This window comes from Cataglyphis hispanica, chromosome 3, assembly GCF_021464435.1.
Source record: "Cataglyphis hispanica isolate Lineage 1 chromosome 3, ULB_Chis1_1.0, whole genome shotgun sequence".
Classification (NCBI taxonomy): domain Eukaryota; kingdom Metazoa; phylum Arthropoda; class Insecta; order Hymenoptera; family Formicidae; genus Cataglyphis; species Cataglyphis hispanica.
This window is the reverse complement of record NC_065956.1, coordinates 9,716,780-9,743,518: the sequence shown is the minus strand read 5'-3', so window position 1 is coordinate 9,743,518 and position 26,739 is coordinate 9,716,780. Positions and strand designations below refer to the sequence as shown.

Sequence of the window (26,739 nt, the reverse complement as noted above, 5' to 3'; positions counted from 1 at the left end):
TTGTCAAAGAAAATGCAGGATAGAATTGTTAATTAAGATTGATAATTTTTTTTTCTGTATTCTCAACTTCTGTATTCTATATAATAATCTATAGTATATATATAGAGAAGAAAATTATTAATATAACGCAATACTATTAATCGCGATACGCGTGCGTCCGAATTTAATTTATCAGATGTTCGATTTTTTTAAAAAGCAACGAAAAAATAAAATATATATGTTTAATTTCCCGTTATCCCTCGGAAAGATAAAATTACGAATCGCTAATGAGAATCTCATAAAATTTGAGAAGTTCGTTTGACGCTTCATTATGGTGCAAGGTCGAAGAAACTGGTACGCCGACCACGGCCATTGCCGAGGCTTTCCGCTCGATGTGGGTCGTCGTCTAACTGTTTTACGTACCGTTTCTCCGCCCCTGACTCTCTGTATCTTTCAGCAGCAGCAGCAACAGAGGGAACGGACGCCTACACGATGATGTTCATACCTTGTGCTATACGTTACGGTAATGCTAGCGGCAATTGTGATTACAAGAGTTTGATACGCTCCGTCTTTTTGTGGCTTTTTCCTCGAAGATGCCTCATTATTCTTGAAAATCATTGAACTAATTATCGACGTTAATATAAAACTACATTATAAAGTAATATCGCTCATTTATATAATTATATATCGCTCCTTTACCGTTTGAATTTATGGAGCCTTTCTATATCTCGCATTATTTTCATAATTTATACGAAAGAATTCGACTCATACATTGCCAGATTAAATTTTATGGGTATTATTAAATATGTATTCCGTTATTTAACTTTTTGCTGTTATTCTGTAAGTTATTCACAAAAGTCAATTATTTCACAGTAATATATCATTCAATCCATAGCTTTTAATATAAAGATGAAGCGTTTATGAAAAAAATGGCTACTTTTAAAGTGCATTCCGAATGAGAAGAAAAATCTATTTATATTTTTCTCCATGCAAACATTAATCTTTTGCATTTTACAAATAAACATACAACTTCCATTATCTGTTTATCTTGTTGGATATTATACAGGATTTATCTATCTTCTTTAACATCCCATAATTATTCGTTTCCTCATTTCTTCCTTGCTTGGCAACGGCGTTCTCCTACTCTTTTTACGCCTGGCTCATTCGGAGCGAGATTTTCCTCCACCGTGTGTCCTCTTGCCACCTCTTCGTCTTCCTTCTACCGTTCTGACGACAAGGTTGTTCAGTCGCTATACGACCTTCTTCCAGGGTTACGAGTCCTTGGGCTCTGATTTTTCGTTCTTGACACGCTAATTGCAAAAGAAACGTTTTTCCAAGTTGTTATCCGTGATTATCAACTTCTATCAAAATTGTGTTGCATCAAAAATCGCGCGCTGATGGATGAATAAATAACATCAAGAATCGCGGAAATCCAAGAGGAGGCTTCGATTTTAAATCTGCTCACCTTTTAAATCTGTGATTCACAATCTTTCCACACAAAATCAAGGTATAAAAAAATCTGTAAAAAATTATATGTAGATAATTAATAATGAGAAATTTTTTATGATATTATATTCATATAACAAATTGGCCGGGTATTAAAATAAATAAATAAAACAAAAATTAACTGATAGAAGAAGAGAGAAAATCTCTTTATCTCTCTCATTAATATATTAATTAATAAATAATTAATATACTTAATAACACTTTGTATAATTATAAATTGTATATATTTTAAATAATTTTTTAATACATATTATATAATAAATATTAATATTTACTGTTATATATATATATATATATATATATATATATATATATAGAGAGAGAGAGAGAGAGAGAGAGAGAGAGAGATACGTACACAAATGATGAAATTTATCGGGTCTAAAAAAATTATCAGATTTTGAAAATTTGCTAAATGTTGAAATTTTTCGCATATTAATAAGGTACAATTGTAAATCTAAGCAGAAAAATTGCGCATATAAAATAAGATTCACGACATGGTCATTGTACATGAAATTGAAATTACACAATTCGGGGACAAAACCCCGAAACAGGAAACAAAGTGGGCCATACTGACCAACATCACCTGGCGTGTTCCATTCACCGTGTCAGAGGAAACACTACGGGTCACGACCGTAAAATCATGAACATTATAATCATGTTATGAATGGGGTGAACGGCGTCATCGCATACTCACACGGATGATTTCAGCGCACGAATGCATGTCACCATACAACGTTATTCGACCTGAATATTAAAATCAAATAGAGGATTATCAAAGCTGTAGGACAGCTTGGGGGAGAGACGTGGGACGGGGAGTGTGCTACCGATTTATATGGAAAGCATGTAGAAAGAGAAAAGAAAGAGATGATGCTATGCCGGAAGAAGAAGAAAGATAGAAATAAAGAGAGAAAGAGAGATACTAGTAAAACCCGTTATACATTGAAACGGAATTCCATCTCACGTAACATGATCTTCTGTTCTATACATTACGGGTTCATCGTAATGTCTATGTTAATGTATAAATTTGCATTTTTCACCGGAAATACGTACAAAAATCGTGCATATATTTACCGTTTATTTATATTTTTTGCGAATAGTTTCGACAATCGGAACTTATCAAAGGTAACAGTTTAACAGGCCGTTACAATTAGCGATTTTTTTTAGTCTTTTATTTTTTTACTACTATTACATTTAGTATTATGCATTATTACGTTACTTATAGATATGACGCGTTTACAGTAACGTTTCCAGTTTACTCGATCGATTTGCTACACAAAAAATGTTCATAATTTTGCATAAATAAATATGACATATATATCTAAGTGGGGGGCAGATATTAAATAGGTCGTTCCCTCTTTCTTCATACTATCAATTTCACTGAAGGTACCCGCATGAAAAATTTAGATAAGGGAGCTATCACAAGTAAATCGCAAACGTATAATAATGAGCATGAAATGTTAGAGAAGCATGAGAAACGAAAAAAAAGTATATATATAAAATAAAAAATTTATAAATATTTGCATATAAATAATTTCCATTATACAAATGTCATCAAGTTCGTGTATATTATTGAATACTTAAATATTCTTTCATTATCCGTTAATTGATTTGTGTTCTATAAAATAATATGTTTAGAGAAGATTTGTAAAACAAAAATCTAGATACCTAAATCGATGGAGCGAGCCAAGTGATTACATAAATTGAGCATAAACTATATTTTCCAGACATCGTGTGTATGAAATGCGGAGACGCTTATGGACGCTCCTCGCTGTTCTGACATGTGTGTCGGGCGAGTATCTGATGGGCGGCCACCTGGACAACAATGCTGGATTCCGACGATCCGGCAAGATCGAGAATTCTTCCACGGAGCGTAAGACGCGTTTAGATGACCTTGACCTGGATCTCGTGGCGGAGGAGAGTGCCGTTGGCGTTACCGCTGTCGCTCCAACCGGTGACAACGACGGCGACGTTCCACGTTACCATATTCCGTATCCTTTCGCCTTCAACGGAGGTAAGCCGTTCTCGTTGGAGAAAGATCCGATAACTGGTAAGATCGACTTCGAGAAGGCACCGCCTGTCAAAGCCCTCAATTACACCGATCATTATCGCAAGAGTGAGGATAAAGAGAGCGAGGATGATGATAGAGGCGATGACGAGAAGGACGCGTATCTGGAACGTAAAAAGAACAAGGACAACGAAGATGTCAGTCCGAACGAGATCAACACGTATGCTAATTTTCACGATTTCCTCAATCTGCCGGTTCACTACTCCTCGGACAAGTACGGGAACGACAAGTATCCATTAATCTCGAGCTCATACGCGAATACGAAGGTGCAGAGTGGCACCAATAGCTACAGCACATACAATCACAGACCTTATCATCTCGAGAATGATCTGTACGTACGTCCCATTAAGAATTCTTATGCGTCGATAACGAAAACAAGTACGCACAAGACCACGACTATCGATGATAAAGCGACGAGTCCACCGACAATCACGACTTCCGTACCGATCATGACTACGAACTCGTCGCGAACAATGCTTTCTACTTCGACCAAAGCACCTGCTGTAACCACGTGGAAACCGACCAATACTCCGATCGCGTTTCACTCGATCGATCGCACGGAGGTGGAAAACGAGAAGAATCTTCTGCCGATCGAAAAACTGCACGCTTCCGGTCACGCGGAATCTCATCGAAATCCGAGCAACGTCCCGATGCGAACTCCAAACGGTGGTACAATAATGGAGAAGACGCAAACTTCCCCGCTTCACAAAGATCATTCGAATCTCGATAATTTTGTGCTGTCTCATGCAAAACCTGAAACGAAACCGGCGGAAAATGAAGAATATAAAGATTCTTATGACACTTACGAGTTGCCGGACGGTGAGAGCGAGGGCGACGGTGACAGTGAAGGTGACAGCGATGGCAACAGCGAAGAAAATGATTACTTTTTACCATTCAAAGATTTATTGAAGGAGATCACGTCAGTATCTTCCACAACTATTTCTCCAACAGCATCGACCACAATCGCCACCACCACCGCCACCGCCACTACCACGACGACGGTTACCGCATCATCGGCAAGAACTACGACGACGGCCGCTCCCACGGTCATGCCTTCGCGATCCGTATCTTCGACGTCGTCCGTGCTTCGAGAAGATGCATTGGCAAACAGTCAGCCTCAATTCCCAATGATGCCGCAACATCCGGTCGTCTCCACATCCTTGAACAGTGATCGAAGGCAGAGTATTACAGAGCGTCACGATGATATAATCAGTCACGGATATAGACCAAGCCCAATGTCGATCAAGCTGGAACCGAACAGAATAGGAGCGGGGACCGTGATAGAGAGTACGAGCAACATTGTGATTCCGCCGGATCAGGATACCGTGTCTTTTGTTCTCGGTAATCGTCAAAGCGTCGAAGGTGGTTACTATTCGGTCGGGACAGCCGTTGGAGAGAATCTTTACGGCAGTTTGTCCGACGCCGACTCCGCACTCTGGCCGCTTCACAACGATCCGCACGGTCCAATAAAGGGTGTTAAACATGAGCATTCACCAGCTTATTCCGTCACTGAATTACCGAGTCCCGATCGCGTCACGCAAAAATGGTGGCCACCTAGTCCCTTAAAAACCAGTAACGAAATTGAGCCGATAAAGTCTCAGAGTCCTCTTGTCGCTATTGCAAGCGCAGTAATTCAAGATACAAAGAATCAAAGCAAAGAAAAAGATTCCGGCTACGTCATTTTTCCGAATGATGAAACGAAGGACAAGAATGCGACAACGACGGAGGAGCGTATCGTAATCGTAAATGAAGCGGATGGTAGCATTCGTGAGTTAATTACCCCCAAGACGACGACGTTAACAACGACAATAGCGACAATGACAACGAATAAAACGAAGCTCAATGTTTCGGCAACGATTGGCGGAAACTTGCCACAGCTCGCCGAGGACTTGATACCTCCTGCGGAAAGTCCTAGGCCACCATCATACTACTATAATTATCAGTACGATATATCAAGACCGGATCATTCGAGATTACCGCAGAGATCACCTCTGCCGCCGCCACCACTTCGTATCAAACCGCACTCGGTACCCCCGTTGGACGCGGGCCTTAGGAAACGTCCATATTCGCCAGACACGAAGCTGCCTAATATTCTGCCCCAATTTCGACCTAACGCGAAAGCGTCACATGGTCATCGCGGTCCGGACGCGATAGGAACGATACCGGCCGGGCAAGGTCCGTCAAGTACGAGAATCAGACAGCCGTTGCCGAGTCATTCGTCCACCTCACGAAGACCTCTTCCCCCGCCATCGCCCTCGTATCTTCAACGTTTGAATCCACCGCCGCCGCCGATCCATGCGGTTAGATTAGCTTTCGTGCCGACATCCAATGTGGATAACATTGCTCTGCCGCATGAGATAGAATCGACGATACGAACGAGACTTCGTCCTCCGCACGTGGCACCACCAATCTCACGCGTAGGTTTGGAGGAGAGCGCGAAGTTGTTTGCTCACGGTCAGGCAGGCAAGAATAGTGAGAGTAGGAAAGAAGACCATGGTAAGAGCGAAATTGTAGGCGAACGAGGAAACGAAGAAAGATACCCGGAAGAACCGCCGATGACACCACCAAGACCGCCTCTGTTCCCGAAACGGCGAACGGCAGATCCTCCGCGCGTCGCAACTCTGCAAATGATACAACATCACGGTGAATTGGTCGGTGAGAACGGCGAGAATGATGAGAACAACGAGAACGTCGAGAACGACGAGATTGATGAACCAATGGAATCTATACTCTCGCACGAAGCGGAACGTAGAAAATCCGATAATCACGATCCAACGGAAATACCCGAGCAACCTGTCTACGTTGTATATCCGGTCAACACTGCTGTCAATATACATCCGGACGACTCCAATGAGAAGGATGGGAGTGTCGTCGTGGGTACGCGAGGCCCTCACCGACCGCTACCACCCGACACTTTGCTTCAGAACAATCCAGCGGAGGAGGCACATACCGTCTACAACGGTAGACCTTTGGTTGCCTTAGATTTTCCATATCCTCTGGAACGGCCCGATCCGACGTCCGTTTTTCCTGCCACTAGTATGAAAGAAACGCCGCTATTGATACCCAGCAAACAGCGGCAACAGCAGCAAACTTCCGCAACCGAACAAGAGAAGAATGGAAAGGACGAGCACCTGGATGCGGTAAACGTTATCCCGTATTTGCAGGATTTTCTGCCGACTTCCAATCGAAAGAAGAACGACGCGACAATTTCCGTGACGTTGCATCGCACTGGATCGATCGCAACTGCGTCGACCTCAACATCGACATCGACACCAATCGCTTACGTTTACACGCCGACCCACGCTCCATATTCGATTCATCGTCTCGATGAGGACGTCGATGATGATGAGGACCATGCGGACGCGAATGTCGACGTGAAGCAAACAGTATTACTACCGTCTCAACAGCCATCGAGCTCTTCTAGCTCGGCACCGGCGCCGCAAAATTTTATGGCTCCTTTTTTCGCCAGTATGAGCGCCGAGACGCCTAGCAAAAACGGCTGGAGCGTCGTTGTCGTCGAGCCACCTGCGGGGGCGGAAAGGAGGTCTGACAGCAATGGCGGCGAATCGTCGAAGGTTGTCAGCTCGGAGATCGAAACGCAAACCGAGAAGAATGAGTTTGACGCTGATAATTTTAAGCCGCAACTTTTCGGTGGATTTAAACCGATCTATGAGTTTCCTATGGAGGATGCGGTGCGAGATGTCGCCGGCACAAATACTGAAATAGACACTCCCAGGCATTCCACGAAATTGTTGTCCGTACCTGATAAAGGATAATTTATTAAATAAAAGATATAGAATATCTCATTTTGTGTTTCCCTTCGAGCTTTGCTCTCGGACATTCTGCGCTTACGCTTGTTTTATTATTCTTCTCGCGTATACATAAATGAAAACGTTGACGAAAGCGAAAGCAAAGCGTACATTACTAAGCAATGGGAACAAAGAGCGAATGTCTTTGCGCGCTGCTCGATGAAAAGACACATACATCTTCGTGGCAGAGCCAGCTAATAAACGACTGTTGTCGCTCATTTTTATATCGCATAATCCTTAAGAACGTCGTGATATAAAATAATATATAATTTATTGCAATGATTTGCATTAAGCTCTGCCCCGCTGATGTATAGCGTCCAAACACTTAGATAAATAAAAAACATCGGTGAGCGTATGAAACGCTAAATAGAAATATTAATAACGTTTTCTTTGTGGGTAATACTTTTGGAATATTCCGTTGTTATAATTGTGTAATATACATATATATTAAAAAGATATTCCCATCGAAAAAATCCAAAAATTAAACTTTACATTTCCTCGTAAATATGTAATATTTTACTTTGTATATCAAAATATATATATATATAAAGACCTTATATATTGTCGTATTACAAAACTCTGTAATAGTTTTGATTATATTACTTACATATATTAAAAACTATATGATAGATGCTTTATTCATATACATATATATAAAGATAAAATTAACTTTACTCGTTCAGATCTTTTAACTTTTAAATAAGAGATAGAAAAAATATTAATTTTTAATATCTTTCGCGATATTTTATTATTTCGTGTTCTATAAGTTTTATAAATTTTTACATATATGTATACATATATATATATATATATATATATATATATACATATACACATATATATATATATATATATATATATATATATATATATATATATATATATATACATATATGTATATTCGCGTATCACAAGCAGTCTTATTTGCTATCAAATAGTCGAAGATCCAGTTTGAGAATGACATCACCGCTATCGACTTCATGCAACTTGATTCTCTTTTGAATTGGTCCACAAGAATCTTTACTGTCTCTCATTATGTCAGCCACTCTGATCTCGGCACGGCCAAGAAATTCTGCGTTACCAACATTTCAAATTGCCGACATTAAAAAAGTTACGATTTAGTTGATTAATAATATTTCTTAATAGCACTTGTATAAAATTATTCAATTTTCACTAACTACTATATATAAGAGCTTACCATCAGGACTGTAGTATCCTTTATCAAACACGGTGATGCAAAGGGTATCCTCTAGTAGATCTTTTACTTGGAATTGCATCGAAGCATCCCACCAAGGGCAATCACTTCCGGATACGACGCCGGTTCTTTCTTCTTGAGAGCCCATAGACACTTTGCAGAATGTATTACACTTTCCTAGAAAAAAGAAACGCTTACATACATGTGTATGAACATTTGATCATTAAAACATAAAAATATATTTTTTTTTCGCTTCAATAAGTGTTAGTAATTTTATGCTTTTGTGCATTATATGTAACCCACAAGCCATTCCAAAGATAACGCACTTATTTCCCTGCATCCGAATTCTTTAGCACAATTGTTAAAGCTTATTAATTATTGTAAGATTGAAATATTCTCTGATAATTGTATATCTCGCACAAAAATATTAAATATATATAATTTATTAAGATGTATGATATGTTTCCTTTATACATATAATTAAAAATTAATTTTTTGTCATGCATTCATGCCTTTACAATTTCATTCGTCAAAGCCTTTGATTTTATTTGATAAACTGTAAAGACCATTGCTTGTCTTTTTAATTTGCATTTAAGTGTGGATAAAGTAAAAGTACAACTATTAAAAAAATCTTAGAAAAAAGATTATGCTAATGTAAAATAAAAACATGCTAAAATACTAAAATTAGTGCAATCTTCTCATTTGCAGTATAAGTTTAGTAAAAATTGATTTACACACCCCTCAACGTCGAAATAAAAAAATATGAATACAAATATTCAGAATTGTTTCAAAGTACACGATCTTCTACTATACCTTTTCTGCCAATGATAAGATCTTCAGCTTCCAAAACTACTAGTTGCAGCCTACCTTCGGGAGGTCTCCTGCGAACTACAATTATGGCAGATTTCTGTTAGTAAAGCGCATGCAAATTATATAATGTTAAAATTTGTATTAACATTTTTGATTTTTCATTAACACATATTTCTCGTTCGATAGATACAACTATATTTACACATGTACACCGCTTCGATATAACTCCTTTGTATAATAGCGCACAAGCAAGTAAGCAAGCAAACAAGAATTAATAAGCACGTTCATCAACATCAAAAAAGCATAAAAATGCAAACATGCGACCTAAACCTCATGCGAATTCTTACCGGATGAGGCTTTCAAGTTGAAGCCTTCGAGCACAGTGACGAGAATTCTGCCACACGCCCCAAATTGCGCCTGCTCTGTTCATTCACATAAACTTATTATTGAAATCAAATTTATTATGTGACATAAAAATAAATCTATATATAAGCTCGATGCCGACCAGTAACGAAAATTGACGTATAAACATTATTTGCTTACAAACAATTAACAAAGCAATAAATAATCATAAACGTAGAAAATATAGATTGTGTGTATATCAAACAAATGTTGCGCCAAAATTAGAAAAAGAACAGAATGTCTCAGAAATCTAGTTTCTCTCTCTCTCAAACATATGAGAATAATTTCTTTAATTAAAAATCTTGGAAACAATTTTTCTAGGTAAAAAGAAGTAAATATACTTCCGAGATATTGCATTCTTTTTCTAATTTTAGCGCATGAATTGCTAATAGATTAACATATATGATATACGCAGTCTATATACTTCCTATGTCTATGTAGATAACTTAAGAAAACGAATAAATAATATCGATAATCTTTAATACTCGGATTATTAAATGCAATAGTTAAACTCACTTGAGCGTTGTCTCTGCAGGCGATTTTTCTCATTTTCTAAAAATGTCCTACGCGCTTCTACGATTCGTTTCGACCACAAGGAACATTCATTTGTAGATGATGCTAATAATATAATTGGCTTTTTTTGATCTTTCAGTCTTAGAATTTTCGAGGAATTGTCTGTCGCATCGCTTCCGCTCAGACTGCTGTTGCCATCGCTTTCTCCAAGCAAGGATAATTCATTGAGAAATATCGGCTGTAAAAAGAAGAGTTTCCATTTCAATTATCGACACTATATAATTAAATGAAAAGTTTTGATTTACATATTCTTTAACGATTTTCTCCAAAGTATTACACACCTTTCTGTACATTTTAAACTTTTGATGTTCGTTGCGTTCGAATGAAAATTGTTGGCTGTTCAAGGAGGATTTCATCGGTTGAACAAACAGCAGAAAATCATTAGTCAGGAAACCAACGAGTTCTTTGCCACTTTTTGCCTGTAACAAAATTGCAATATGATATAAAACTGAATGAAAGAAATGCGACGCAAAAATCTGCTAATATTGCATCTTTCATTCTTATAAAATATTTATTACCTTATGAAGTATACCGTAATGCAAAAGTTTTCGCGGCCCCAAAGAATTTGTCAAGGAATTGAAAATGAGTTGCTCTTCAAGACCGTCACACATTACGTGAGTTTGCAGCCATTCCAATCTGTCGCTATTTTCTTTCTCTCTGACTCCTTCATTCACCTACAATAATATGCACAATATTAGATGAAAAATAAATGTATCAGTAAATCATCTAATCTTTTTTCTTATATTCCTTTGCAAATACTATTTTTACCTGAATACAAAACTCTTCAGATTTAGCTAACGCTTCTTGTAGGTACTGCCTATCGGGATGATCTATCGGCGTATATTCTAAAATCTATAATTATAATAGTCTGTTAGATATGCTATATGATACATATGATATGCTCTGATACATAAAGCTGAGATGATACATAAAAGCTATTATCTAGATAAAAGCGATACCTTGCCAATGATAAGCGGATATTTTGTTATTCTTTGCATCGGTTTGATTAAAAATGAACTTAACGGCATCCCCTTTGTCCGCGGATCTTGCTGACATGTCTGCGCGACCCGAACGAATTCCGGCGAGGTTTCTGTCAAACGTTGCAGATACATCGCGGCGGATATTTGAGAGCTGCAAAATCTTATGTAAGCCGACATCCTAGGTATCTGTGCGAAATAACATATACCATATATAAACAAATTTGAATAACAGAAATAATCGTTCTTCTCGCATTAAAATCGTAGACACTTACATTTTCGCATAGTATATCGCCAATCATTCTAACTATTCCATTATAACTGTTATCCCTTCTTATTCTTAAAGTTCTGTAAGAAATTTATCCGTGATCACCTCTCGTCAATAGAAAATATATTTTGTTAGATATATTAATAATAAATCAGTTACCTCAAAAAGTTATCGTTACATGCAATAATATCTCTCCAATTAATAAATATCTTTTCTATTTCATCGACGCTCAAGACTAAACTTTCGATTAATGGTTTCTCAAATACCTAAAATGTGCACATTATATATACACACGCACACACATATAATAAATATATATGTCATAACGTTTTACAGATTCATTTTGAATTTCCCTTCATCTTTATTGATTTTCCAATCAATTTAAAGTAACAACGCATGCGTTTTCTTTCTCCCGACTTTACAATATTCATACTTTGAATATGTCAAGTTTTTATTTAAAATCTTAAAGTTTTAAATAAATAATAAAAAGTTTCATTGCGCATATATGGTTAATGACATTTGATTTCAAAAAATTCAGAAATATTTTTTTTAACAAACGATATTTAAGAAAGAAAAGTATTCCAAAAATGTGATGTAAAAAATCTTTAGATGAAAGGAAGAAAAACCACACACACATGCCATGTTACTCTAAATATATACGTGAATTAAAAAACGTGAATAAAAAGCAAATTCAAAAAAGAAATTAAAAAATACCTCGTGTACTAGCCTCATGTCTTCTATGTAAGCGTGTTCAGTTATAATTAGCTCTTTAATATGTTCCTGACGTTTTTTTTCCATGGGATTGTGACACATTGTATCGATCATCAATTCACTTGCTACACATAAAATATATACAAAAAAAATGTTTCTTTCGCGTAAAATCGTTATAATTATTTTATATATGTACATATCTTAAGACAAAAATTTTTATATAAAATGAAATAAAATCTCTCAAATTTTTTTCTGTACATAATGTACAATTTTCTCTTAAAATAAATAAAATAAAATCATTTTCTATTAGTAGAATGATTTTCCATATGCTAATGAGTTAATTACTTTGTTGGGGCAATATACTGCCAAAACTTCAAAAAGGAAAGAATATATTACAAAAAAAAAATATCAATAAAATAAAACTATTATTACAAATATTTGATAATATCGAATAATATATTCGTTTACGCAAGAATAATTTTTACAACAGACAGATATTTTATTTCAATCAGCGGTGATAGATGCGAACGTATCCGTATATATATATATGGATATGTTTACATACGTATAAGAACATTGGCGTACATATGCGTATGTGTGTGTATGTGTGAAAACACATTATATAATATTTCTATATGTATATAAAGTGTGTGAACAGGATTTTTTTTTTCGTATAAGTCTCACACAGAATTATTCATACTCTCTTACAACATTTTCCACTATGCGCCAAATCACATCGTATCTTAATTGAGATTTCCGATGAGACTTGATATTAGAATAAACAAACAACTTGCAAATAGTAACAATCTTAGGAGTACAACGCACTACACGACTACATCGACTAAGGATAACCAGTTGCATAACTTGCTTTAGACATCCTGCCGCCATCACCTTAGAATAACTTTATGCTGAGAGAGACTGGTGTCTTGAAATACCTAATTATTATAAGCACACAATTATTGCCACTGTGATATAACGTATTTATTCACTTCTGTCGTGGAGGATATTACATAGAACGCATAAACATAGCGTAACAATGAATAAATACATTGTGCGCTTGATTTTTCTTCAATATATGGAATCGATTGTTGGTTTCCATTCTTGCTTTTCTAGATGGCCTTACGGCTGGAAGTTCAAGGAGTCTCTAAAGAAGCTACAAACTGACGCATACTTTTGCAAACATTCGTGAACGTTCATCGAATGTTAAATTATTCTTAACATACGCTGTATATCAAAGCTTCATAACTGCGTGTATATACTGAACTCGGTGTCGAAATGTGTCGGTAGGCTCTAAGCGATTCTTTCAGATATTTTTTGGGGAACAATAAATATTTTTATATATTCTTTAACATAATAAATTATTTGCAACAAAACGCTGTACGTTAATGGGCTACAATTGTACAATACATTATATACGAACAAGATTGTCGTCTAACTGCCGATTACAATCCAAGAAATAAATAATGTACAGTCAATCGATTAATGCATATAATGAAGAAAATGTTGTAATTCAATGAAAAAACTAATTTACAATAAAATATTACTTAACGAATCATGTGACCTACTTTTTAGGCTCGTTATTGGCGATCCTTTATTATCCATGACTGTTATTTATTTTAGGCTCTATCGTAAAAGGCTGCGAAGAAGGAGCGCATCCTTTATCTTCCGTTATTCATAATATAAAATATTATTCGTATAATAAATGACTAGAAATCGAACGATCAGATCAATAAATTTACAGTAAGCAATCAAGTCATACATCACTTTTCATTCTGATTTTCCTTTTTATGAAATTTATACACGAATGAGAAACAAAATATTTATAATATAATATTATGTTCGCTAATTTTATTGAACGTAGCAGATCGAACATGATGTCAAACATCGAATAAAATTATATGAGATATCTCTCTAAGTTCTTTCTCCTCTTATACGGCTTTCAATCGTAACAGCAGTCGTTGGCTGTTCGATCGTGAGATCGTCATTTTTTAGATATCATTTAGGCCTCAGCATGAGACAATCGCAATTTTTAACGGTCCATAATATGCACCATACATTAACATTGATAAAGGATAAAACATAATGCAATCATCATAGCTTTTTTAACGGTCACTTCTATTTTACATAACTGTGATTAAAGCAAACATTACATCATAAATAAAAAAAAATAATAGAAACACAGTAATAATGATCCTTAATTCCTAAAAGACAATAAAATTAAATCGTCCACATAAATTTTGCTCGACCACCGAAATGTTCAGAGGCAAGAAACGATTCGGAAGCGACTCGGAGAACATTTGTATTTTTCTTTTTTACACCCAAGAATTGTTTATAATTTACTGTTTTTATACACCAGTTTCTTAAATAAAACTTTGAAACGTAATCGAGCTAAATACATATATCAATTTGCATATGAACATGAACTTAACAAATGACTTAAATATTAAGTAACAAAGGTATTCTTACCATGACACATAATGTTAAATATTTCTAATGTGTTTGAACAAGCTAAAATTTAATATTATTATTTCTTAATTGTATATCAGCATAGATAGAGAACTGAGGTAGACCTTTGGTGTTGGTGCAGATATATCAGGTGGTCGCGTAACACTAATGAAATGACTTAACGATCGGACTTGATACATGCGCGCATTGTCCCTACACAACGAACATAATATTTGCATGAAATCGTTTGAAGATTGAAAACAGTTAAAAGGCTAGTATGTTGCGATTCAATCGTTGTAATAACAATTTGAATGATAACATTAATGAAGGAATGAGTGCACAACCCCGTACCAGAGGGAAAGGCTTGTATAATATGTATAAGTAGGAGGAGATATATATATATATATATATATATATATATATATATAAAGAGAGAGAAAGAGAGAGAGAGAGAAAAAGAGAAACGAAGAATCAACCCTAAGTCTTTAATCTCCCCTGCCTTTAATCTCATATTAATTCTTTATTTTTCATTTTTCTCTCTCTCCTTTTTCTCCGTTTCTTTGTCTCTATTCCCCAACACCTCTCACTTTAGTTTTTTTTTATGCACATTGTCTTCAACGTTGAAAAAGTTCTGTTGTTGTAGCACGCCGTGCTGAATGTTGAAGCTGCTATTTTTCTTATTACACTTCAGGTGCTTTAATTTTAACCAGCAATGCTGATTAACCAGTACTGCTGCTCGGCTACCCTTTATGCTGCATGTTAAGCAAAAGCGAAAGATAATAATTAATAAAAAGAAGATTATAGGATGCACATATAATAAGATTAATAAGAAAAACAAACGAGGCAGCTGTCTCTTTAAAGCATCCCTTTTAATTTTAAAATTATTATTCAAAATCATAAAATTATGCAAAATATTTTACATAAGATTTTTATTTCTTTTTTATGGAACTTGCAATTGTTGCATATATATATGTGTAAAATAACAAAATATATAGAAATATGCAAATAGAACAAAAACTCTATTTAGGAAAAATTGTTATTACTTGTATTCCAGCATATATATATCAAGATTAATGTAAAGCATAATGATTAAGTATAAACTATAACAATAATTTACAATTATATTCCTTATAAAGAATAAAATCATAAGACAATTTCGATTAATTATTAATTGCTTTTGTTATCAATCGTTATATCGAGGAAACGACTACCTCTGACGAAAAAATAGACGGACGAACGAATGAGCAGACATGCAAAAGGCAGACAAGCAGACTGTTTGTAGAAACTTAGGGAGATATTTGAAATTTGCATCTGTTTTTATTTTTATTTCTAATATAAACTGTACAAGCAAAAAGTATGTGAGAGTTCTATATGCTTGTGACATACAAGTGTAACCAAGCCATATACAATGCATACATGTCTACATGAGACGAAAGAAGGAGATTAATGTTACCAGTTATTACAAAGCAAACTTTGTATGACGACAATCAAACACATTGCTTCTACACATTTTTCAAAATAGCAAAAAAAAAATATCATTAATTTTATTTTAGTTATAAAATACTTACACTAAAAAAAAACCATTCCGATGTGTGATATAATTAAACAAAAGATATTTGTAACTGAAGAAAAAATATATTCTTGATCTATATAAACTACATCAAAAAGATTTATGCTGCTGCTATTGCTTGAAATTATCATAATGTATATATTAATCCATAAGAAAATAAAAATGTACTACATCATACTTTTAACTGCATTCTTTCTTATAAACTATTTACCTACAATAATAATGTGCTATGATAATAATTACAATAATAAACTCCATCTTAACTCATTTCACTAAGTAGTTAACCCAGGATAAGCAAAGATAAAATAATCTAATAAAATAATAACATAATAATAATAATAATAATAATAATAATAATAATAATAATAATAATAATAATAACAACAATAATGATAATGATAACAATCATAATGAAGAAAATGATGGTACTGATAATAATGGAGGTAGCTAATGATGCTGTGATAATGATAATAAAAATGGTAACAATATGATGACGAAAAAGATGATATAAATATACAGTCGTTTCGACTGGAACTTGTTACACCTAACGATCGTCCGCCTATCCATAGCCAGAAGTTGTGTGTTTCGCATTTCTATTCTGTCTTCTATTTTATCTGTTTGATCACTTTCTCTAGTATTTACACGCGTGTAGCCGATATGTGTAGGAATTTATTATAAGTTCACATAATTGCGTTCAGACATTATGAACATTAGGATATTAACAGGCAAAATAAACTGAAAATTAAACTTTGACAATCACGGACGGAAGGAATACTTACACATAGGTGATACATAGTTGCTTGGGAAGACACCGGATACGCCGTTCAATTCGCCTCTCCACCATGCGGTTTCTTCCTTAGCAAGTACTGATATAACATCGCCTTTCTCAAAACTTAATTCATCCTCATTTTGTGCTTGGTAAGGATAAAGGGCCATAACGCGTTCTATAATAAAGTTATGTTACAAGTTCTATCTTGTCCAAAAAAAAATCGACAACATAAGCATTGCATGTAAGTATAGTCTTGAAAACTATGGTAATTAAATTGTAGAATTTACGCACCAATATTTGGATCTGTTGGAGAATCTTGATATCCATGAGAGACAGGTGTACTTCTATTACTGCTACTAGTTAGAGGTTTAACATATGTTGCTGGGAACCAACCAACTTGCCTCTTTTTACCCCGTGCCTAAATAAACAAATACATCTTAGTTATTATTCGATAATAAAGAAATTAAACGATAAGAAAGCAAAGCATATTACTGTACCTGAAGTTCTCCTTCCCACCATCCACTATCAGTTTTCTTACGAATCATTATTAATTGTCCTCTTTGCAAGTTTAATTGTTCTGCACTAGTTGCTTGATATGGTGCAATTACTTGGACAATTTCTGGTTTCCTCCCTCTCTAAAAAGAAAAAAAAAAAAAATTTTTTTATAAGTTATAATTTCTCGGTATAAAAACTTTTTGCAACTTGAAATAAAGAAAAAAATCGGCGTCACGAATTACAATCATTAAATATCAGTCATATTTAATGTAATATCAATTAAATACCTTATAATACTGTGTCATCAGGATGTCAGTAGCGTAAAAAAAGCAATAAGCACAATTATACTCTTTTAGTAAAAAAAGTTTAAATTGTATAAATATTGTATTAGAGAATAAAGACGCGAATAATTTTTTACCTGCTGAGCAGCCATGGCAGTAAAGTCCGGTAATTCCGCTCTATCCTCAGCAGCTGCTCTTTCATCTTCCAATTGTTCTACTGTTTTCTCTACCTGCTAAATACACACACACTCTATGTCAATCAGCTTTGTCACAGTTTTATCAGATATCAGTAGAAAAATAACAAATTAATAAAATTACACAAAAATCAAATCAAACTAATATATATTAATGTAGTTAAGAATAAGAAATAATTGAGATAAACAATTTAAAATAAGCAATTACGCACTTGTGATGCTGCAGTTACTGGAATAACAGCTTCGGTACTTTTTGTCTCTACATCAGTTGCACTGGACTGAGCGTTAATGAACAAAGAGGCATCCTGATCAATGCCACGCAAAGTCATATTAGAAATCAATATCATATATAAATTAGTAACAAATAAAAAAAAAAATTGCACTTTATCAAATCAGTTAATAAGTCACATTTAAAAGATAAGGGAACAAAATATTTATAAAAAATATCAAATTTGTATACCTGATTGGGAGCATCGCACTTTTCTACATAATTAGATGGAAAAATTCCGCTTTTATCTCCTACACAACCAGTCCACCAGTCTCCTTCCTTTTTAGTAACCAATATAATTTCCCCTTGATTGAAATTAAGATCGCCGGCTTCGTTCGAGTCATATCGATAAAGCGCAACGTAATATTCGTTAAGCCCATCAACTGCAATATCTTTGTTGCTTGTAAGTATTTCTTTTACGTATGATTTGGGGAACCAACCATTATTTCCACTACTAGTTGAACCATACCACCAATCAGCCTAAATAAAATAATGGAAAATATATATTTTGTGAAACACACACGCACACGCACACACACACACATATTATATTATGTAATCAATATTATATATATATAAATATATATATATATATATATATATATATATATATATATTTAATAACCTGCTGCTCAGAAACATAAATAGTTTCTCCTTTTTCAAAAGAAAGATGTTGCTCCATAGTAGGTCGGTATGGAAACAAAGCGGTAGCTTCTATGTGGCAAGATGTGCCTAATCCTAAAGTAGGTATAATAGCTTCCACTATTGGAGCTTCTCCTCCCAATGATCCAGCATCGGATACGTTTTCGGGGACTTCTGCTATTTCTCTGTATAATTAAAATAAAAATATTCTGATATGAAAGATATGCAAACAATACATCTATTGATATTTAATAACTACTGTAAAAATACAACTGACTCTAATGTTCTCTTTTCTACACTGTCTTGTTGTATGAAGGTACGTTCGTTGTCCAAATCAGCTATACCAGTATCCACTGGTTCCACATAAGATTCGGGAAACCAACCGGTATGACCGCGAATTTCTCCTGCCATCCATCCTGGTTCAGCGTTTTGCACAGGTGGTACCTATATATATCATATTAGATATTATATGTACTGAATCAATTTTCTTTTGACAATGACTCTCCTATTGCATTTATTACGCATACCGATATAATATCACCAGGTTGAAATGATATTTCATCTTGATTTCGAGCCACAAATTCGTAAAGCGCTCTATATTTGCGAACACCCACGACATCAGCTTCATTCGTCAAGTTTGCCGCTACAACAGTATCGTCAACAGGCCAAGCTGCGTCACTAGCTATACTAGGTGCATTGCTCCAAGCGCTATCGCCCCATGCGGATGTGGCAAAGTCAGCGGCCGAGACGCTGCTGGCACCGCTTGCTCGGAGTTCAAGTACTTTCTTCTTTTTTTCTTCAAAAGTACCATAAAGCTGCTTACAGTCCGCTATTAGATTTTTCATTTGCGTCTTAATCTCTTCAAGTTGAGCATTATTATTTTCAATATCGGACATTTTCGAATCAATCTGTTGAAAAAATATATGTTTTGAAATCAAACATTGGTATATATCGTTCAAAGTTAAAAATTATTTATGTATAATCGACGAACATTAATGACACACATACCTGCTGTTGTAAATCTGCAATTTTATCTTTCATCTGCTTAAGAGTAATTTGTTTATTGTCAAAAGCCATTTTAATAGCCTCTTGTCCGGCAGCATCTTGCGCCGCATTGAGTTTATTCTTCGCCTCGATACGCGCTTTCTCCTGACTCAACGCTAATAATCTTTGATTTTGTTCCCGAAGTTTATTCTTTAAGGCGGCCATTTCTTGTAATTGCGTATCTCTCGTTGATCGCATACCGTCGATTGTTGTCTTAACGCCTGAGACTCCTACCCGAGTATCACAAATTTTTTGCGATAATTCTTTCACTTTATCGTTCTGAAAAACAGAGAAAAATATTATAAAAAAAAATTATTCATCAATTTTAGTTCTAGTGTACTTACAAGTGTTCCAAGTTCAATGGTCAAGGTCTGATTCTTTGCTTTCAATTTGAGAAGAACATCTTGCTCCTTTTGTCTCTGCGCTTGCAATTCTTGCGATTTCTGCCGTTCCCATTCCAATTGTCGTTGTCTTTCCATTTCCCTGCATGTCAAAAAACAATGTTACTTTCAAATATGGATATAAATTTCTCTAAACAAAATCACGTGTTAATGAATTTACTTGCGTGCCGCCTCTTTCTGTTCTTGTGCGCGTTTCCGTTGTTCTTCTTTCTCCTGTTCGATTTCTTTTTGCCTTTGCATTTGTTTCTCGATCTCCGCTTGCCTACGTCTTTCCTGCTCTAATCTGTACCGCAAAACACTGTTATATGTATCTATATGTATTTAATTGATAAATGATTTTACTTGCCTTATTTTTTCCTGTTTCTCGGCCTCCTCTCTCTCTTTTCGTTCTCGCTCTTCTTGTTCCTTTCGCTGAATTTCTAACAATGCTTTACGCCTACGATCCAATTCCGCTTGACCTTTCTCAAAGTTTTCTTTACGTTTATCTTCAAATGAAGTCTATAAAATAATATTTCTTTTTTTCCTTTTCGTTTTTCTTTTTTGCATAAAAAGATTCATATTATTAGCCATATACCTGTGGCATGCCCGCTAATGGATCAATATTTTCCGTTGCGTTCTGAGATAATGTTAAACTACTTTGACGTTGTCGTCTAAATGTGGGTGGGATAAGTTCCAGTGGAAGTGTTGTAGGTATCGTTTCACCTGCTTTAGCGATATCGCAAAGATGCATTGCAAGTACAAATTCCTCAGAACCTAAACGTCCATCCGAATCCATGTCAGATAAAGCCCTATCAACATTTAAACACTCTTTTTCACTCCCGTTTTACTACTTATATCGAATGCTCTTTTATGTGCATCTATTTGTAAAAGATTTTGCAACTATACCATATTCGAGCAAGTATTGGTTGTGGCAACTGCGACTGCACCATGATGTTTCTTGCTTGAGGGCCAGATAGAAAGCCAGATCTCGTTCTATCCCAAGTATTAAATAATTGAGTATACTTTAATTTAGTTTGATGTGGCACCGCCCATTCTATAGATTGCGGCGAACCAACTAACGAGTGCTGCGAATCCACAGAACCCACTCTATCTATACTTGGCGGACGTGCTGTTGTACTCAAGGGTGTATTTGTAGATACCGGTGTTTGCGTAATGGCGCCATTGACTAATGTGCCGTTTGCAGTTGTGGAAGATACTAATGGTAACACTACTGATGGAGCAACTCCAGTACCTGTAAAAAAAAATAAAAATTAATATCATAATAAAAAATGCAAATACAAGAGATAAGACATTATTTTGCATATGTACCGGTATTTATTGATCCGATGGATGGTACCATAGTAGAAACGCCAGTTATAGGAGCAATCATACCTGTATTAACTATGCCTAATGGCTGTGTTGACAATGGTTGTGCTATATTAAAGGCAGCCATTGGCACAGGGTTTGTATTTAAAGGTGCAATTGGTGCTACGGATGGAATACCTATAATTAATAAAAATTAAATGCTAATATAACTCTGTGAAACTATGATTATAAATGCATTATTTTATAATGAAGATTAATAAAATAATATTATTAAATATACTTAATTTTATCCTAAAGTTGATTTTATCATAAAGTGGATTTTATTAATTTTTTACCTATGCCAGAAACAGGTGGGACTGAAGAAATTACAGATGTACCAATAACAGAAGGTGGAACTTTCATGGGTGAGATTCCTACAGGACTATTTGGAAATGATGGAGGTGCTGGTTTTGGTGGTGGACCACTTGTGGTGGCTGCAAAGTTACTGCCTATAATAATTTTGTGTGATTATTATTATTATTATATTGTTGAATTATATTATATAGTTATAAATTTATAATCTAAATGATATTCCTTACATTTGCTAAATTATACAATAAATATAAAAAAAAAATAGCTGAATAAATATAAACAAAAATATTATGTACTTCATGCTTTTTTATAGCATATTAATAATAATTAAGCAATGCAATGAAATTCAGTATAATAAAACTTTGCAAGTTCTGCATATACAATAAATTGAATGTAACATGTGTATTTATTTAAACATACCAATACTTGCAGGTGGTGCAGGTCTTTGCGGAGGACCACCAATTGTGGTACTGAGAGAAGACGCGACTCCTTTTTTTGCCGCGTAAAGTATAAAAAGCATCATTAATAAAATATTCTTTCTCTTTCCCTTTTGTCAGAAATATTATTACAAATATGTAAACGATATATAAATATTAATTGTATAAATTAATTATATATATATATATAATCGTATAATAAAAAAAAATAAAAATAAATATATATATATATATATAATAAATATATATATATAATAAATATATATATATAATAAATATATATATATATATATATATACATATATAAAATAAATATATATATAAATATTATATATACATATAAAATTAATAAAATAACTTTATATCAGCAAATAAAAATTCTGTTTAAAAAATGTTATAAATTTTCTAATTTATAAATATCCCAAATTGTGTTAACGCATATCTAATCATGTTTATTCCTATGTTCAAGCATTTACGAAGATCTTCCCGATTATATGAAAAATATCAAAACATGCAAAATATAAATATTAAAAATATATAATAATTGATGTATATATGAGTTTCTTCTTTCATACTTCTAACAAATGTATTTGTTGAGAATTTTATGATCGCAAAGTCCAACACATACCTACATGTGTAACACAAAATAAATATGACAAAGATAAAAAATTTCATAGCCTCTGTGCAAAGACTGAATTGTTGCTGCGATATAAAATACATAAATTTTGGACATTTTTATATCAAAACGATAAACATGTTCATGAAGCGTCTGTGCTTCATACACACACACACACGCACACACACACACACGCACACACACACACACACACACACACACACACACACACACACACACATATATATATATATAAATATATATAAAACACACACACATTAAAGAAATCATAATTATCTCATAAAATTGTATCCCTTTAAATAAAAATATACAATATATTTGTAATTGTAAAAACACATTCCAAACAAATATTGAAAATGCAGCAAATATAATAGAACAAGCTAAAGAGATAATGCATCTTATATCATTATATATCAAATATTATTAATAAAACATCAAAAATGATTCGAAATTTAACTCTGAACATTCTGTTAAACCATCAAATAAAATCTTGCTCTTTAGAAAAAGAAGATAAATTGGCCCATAAGGAACACAGCATTCAGCACAGTTAACATACCCACAGAAGGTGGAGCGGGTCGAGCGGGTGGCTTAGACGGTATATGAGTTGTAGCGTGTGTACTTGGAGCCACATTCTGTCTATTTTGTTGTAATGCTGTGTAGTATGATGCATTATGAGTAATACATAATTATGTCTGATTTTGTTAATAAAGTAATAACACATATTGAGACACATGTAATACATGTTGAATTTAATTTATGGAAATGATAGGTGATAGTAATAATATAGATTTGTTGGATATTAGTGATATTGTTTGATATTATCTGAACCTAGTAGATCAGGCTAATATATTTGAGAAAGTATATATATTTGGGTATTTATAGATGTTTTCATAAGATCTTTTCCTACTATTTCATTAAGATATGAAACATAAGCATCTAATAATGTCGATTGAGAAACATAAAAGTATGAATAATATGAAAATATTTAATCATGTATTACCTATAAGAGAATGTGTACTTCCAGCTGTGGGTACTGTGCTTGTTAGAGTTTGAGATACCATTGGTTGAGATCCGCTTAAGTTTACTAAAGAACCGATATTATTTTGAGCAGTTGAACCATTTGCTAGTCCAACCAAGTTAGCATCACCTAAAATCACTCATTAATTTCAATCACAATCAATCTAATGACATAATCTCATGTATCATATGTACATAGATATTTTCATCTACCTGTTGGAAAAGATTTCAAACTCTGTATGAGAACGGGTGGCAGTACTTTAGGAATTTCAAAACCGCGTAATTTTAAATTGATCAACTTGCATGCAATACTGAATTCATTTATATTCATTTTTCCATCCGAATCTGTATCCGATAATGCCCTATAATATACAAAAGAGATTAAGAAATGCATTATAACTTGAAGCAATCTTTATATTAAATAGTAACTTTACCATATCTGTCCAAGAATAGGAGGTGGAAGTTGAGACCTAAGGAAGAATCCCTTTGCTTGTTCGCCAGTAACAATTCCATTGATTGGTTTCAAGGAGTCAAATTGTTCTTGATATCTCATTCTTTCTCTAGACTGAATTACCCAGGGATCTATACCTATATGTCAGATATATATAACATTTAAGATATCTTTCTCAGTAATTTGAAATAAAATCATCCATTTATTTGCGAAAATACAGTGTCAGCCTATTTTTTTTCTCACTGCTAAGAATAATTGCTAGTCTTACAAAAAAAAGAACAAATTATCGTAAGAAGGAAGAGATCAAGCATGATAACGTGTATTATAAATGACATAAGCGATAGTTTGTCGGATAATGACAGATACGACGAATGTCAATGTACCGATAATGATACGACAGCGAGAGAAAAATGGAATTCACCTGGTGTTTGAGGAGTATTCATTTTGAAGAGTGGCGTCCGCTTGTGCGATATTCTAAACGATATTCGTTACAATTAGAATCTCGTGTTCGGTGGTCGAGTCGCGGTGATTTACGCCTTCACGGTTAGATTAGGTTAGGTCACGGTAATCGATCTTCGCTTCGAGACGGCTTTACAATGAGATCTACCTATCTGTTAATAGAGAATAAATCGTCGAAAATATATATAAAGGTGATTATATAAATTTTAACCCCTCCCCCGCTGTTGATTCCACCACGATCGATGGCTCAAACAACAACGATCTAAACTAAATTCTATAAACGATAAAATAAACAAGATTAATTAAAAAATTCGAACGATATCTCTCGAACGTAGCTTTACATGTTTGAAAGATCAATTTCGCGTCGAAAGGGCGCGGGTGCTCGTGCGAGACGCGCTACTGGATCAATCTCGAATGGGACTCATGACCTACGTATATATATTATCGTACAAATCGCGAATCACCATCAATCGTGCCGCCCACCAAGATCATGTATCGTCTATCATGGCCTACGATGACGTGCCGTTCTTCGTCTATCGTCGTCATTCATCGTATATCGTCTACAATGTGCCTATTGTCTTCGGTCTACCTGAATATTATATACAATGTATCGTTGTTAACGTCAACTGTCAATCGTGGCGAGCGCGGATATAAGGACGATCTTTTCTTCCCACCCCCCGCCGCGGAAAAAACGGGACAAAAAAAATTGTTAAAAGTCTGCAGCACGGAGACGCGCAACACGTCGATCTCGGAGACACACCGCGAAGTTCTCCTCAGAGTCAATCGACACAAGTGAATCACCACCACTGACCACAAGCTTCAGCTTCACCCAGCTTCACCACCGCTCGTGCACTTACTCGTGTAACGTCACTTTCACGAGCTCGGCAGCTCTCGGAATACTTCGGCGAGAATCGATATCGCGAGATACTCCGAGACTCTATGATATTCTCTATGATCCTCGACAAAGATCGTTCTTTGCGCGAAAGATTTTCAGCTATATGCAACCCCGAATGATCAAAGTTACCGGAACTGTGCACGCATATCTTCCGTATAATTTTTTTTACATTGGAAATATGTAAAAGATTTAATTGCACAACGCAGGAAATGAGATGATACGCGAGTCAAATGTCATAAAATAGGTGATAAAAATTGAGATTAAATTTTACAAATTACACGATGACTGTCGAAGCGTTTTTTATCAAAGCATAACTTCAAATTATAAAATTAAAAGCACGCATATAACGCACATTTTTTCAGAGAGAAAATTTCGACTCAAATCACAATATATATATATATATATATATATATATATATATATATATATATATATATATATATTTAGATCTTTCATTAACAACTTTTGTCGACATTTTTCTGTTCCTTCCCTCTCCCCCTTTCATTAATATATAAATATATTAAAAATATTAAGTATATATATTAAAATATTAAATATATATGCTTTCAGACGAAGATGAGTAGCGCTCAATAGATCTCTCGATAGGAATGAAGCTTCTCGCCTGGTGAAGTTGAAGAAGTAGAGACTGCGGGTGGTAATGTACGAATTATACCAAATTACGAGTAGCCGTCGAGGAAGGGGAAGAGGAAGGGGAGCACGCGTCCTTGATAGATATTCCAATCATGCACCCATGTATATACATATAAGAGGTGGAAATTGCAA

At 34.6% G+C, this 26,739-nt stretch overlaps 2 protein-coding genes and 1 long non-coding RNA gene across 16 annotated transcripts; 1 reads left to right on the top strand and 2 right to left on the bottom strand.

Annotated features, from left to right (window-relative positions):
- Positions 1-887: 887 nt before the first annotated feature.
- On the top strand, positions 888-7,673 carry LOC126859434 (uncharacterized). The gene is made up of 2 exons (XM_050610724.1): positions 888-1,486; positions 3,210-7,673. The coding sequence occupies exon 2, from the start codon at positions 3,226-3,228 to the stop codon at positions 7,324-7,326; it is 4,101 nt and encodes a 1,366-aa protein (XP_050466681.1). The 5' UTR covers positions 888-1,486; positions 3,210-3,225; the 3' UTR covers positions 7,327-7,673.
- On the bottom strand, positions 1,369-3,285 carry LOC126859451 (uncharacterized). The gene is made up of 3 exons (XR_007688817.1): positions 3,151-3,285; positions 2,060-2,229; positions 1,369-1,498 (listed from the first exon to the last, which is right to left on the bottom strand). It is a non-coding gene; the product is annotated as an uncharacterized LOC126859451 (long non-coding RNA).
- On the bottom strand, positions 7,357-26,044 carry LOC126859430 (intersectin-1). 14 transcript variants are annotated; one of them, XM_050610712.1, is made up of 36 exons: positions 25,873-25,949; positions 25,024-25,076; positions 24,586-24,739; positions 24,365-24,513; positions 24,135-24,281; positions 23,691-23,786; positions 22,481-22,549; positions 22,045-22,197; positions 21,713-21,886; positions 21,290-21,635; positions 20,979-21,192; positions 20,751-20,902; positions 20,565-20,687; positions 20,348-20,486; positions 19,968-20,282; positions 19,487-19,867; positions 19,237-19,403; positions 18,943-19,144; positions 18,510-18,797; positions 18,262-18,354; positions 17,993-18,088; positions 17,577-17,714; positions 17,371-17,497; positions 17,090-17,254; positions 12,299-12,420; positions 11,744-11,850; positions 11,592-11,664; positions 11,299-11,505; positions 11,108-11,191; positions 10,858-11,013; positions 10,621-10,758; positions 10,283-10,517; positions 9,712-9,786; positions 9,368-9,442; positions 8,558-8,731; positions 7,357-8,431 (listed from the first exon to the last, which is right to left on the bottom strand). In XM_050610712.1, exons 2-36 carry the CDS (start codon positions 25,043-25,045, stop codon positions 8,280-8,282), a joined length of 5,508 nt encoding a protein of 1,835 aa, XP_050466669.1. In that variant the 5' UTR covers positions 25,046-25,076; positions 25,873-25,949; the 3' UTR covers positions 7,357-8,279. The 14 variants fall into 14 exon arrangements, with proteins under 14 accessions (XP_050466669.1, XP_050466666.1, XP_050466663.1 ...); XM_050610709.1 differs by having other exon boundaries at positions 25,024-25,213; positions 25,873-25,915; XM_050610706.1 differs by having other exon boundaries at positions 25,024-25,213; positions 25,526-25,906.
- Between the last annotated feature and the right edge of the window lie 695 nt (positions 26,045-26,739).

Coding starts and splice junctions, on each gene's coding strand:
- LOC126859430 (XM_050610712.1), bottom strand. CDS start 25,045: ATGAATACTCCTCAAACACCAG. Junction 24,514..24,585: donor CCTATTCTTGGACAGATATG/GTAAAGTTACTA, acceptor TGTATATTATAG/GGCATTATCGGATACAGATT. Junction 17,715..17,992: donor CTGCCATGGCTGCTCAGCAG/GTAAAAAATTAT, acceptor TTTTCTTTTTAG/AGAGGGAGGAAACCAGAAAT.
- LOC126859434 (XM_050610724.1), top strand. CDS start 3,226: ATGCGGAGACGCTTATGGACGCTCCTCGCTGTTCTGACATGTGTGTCG.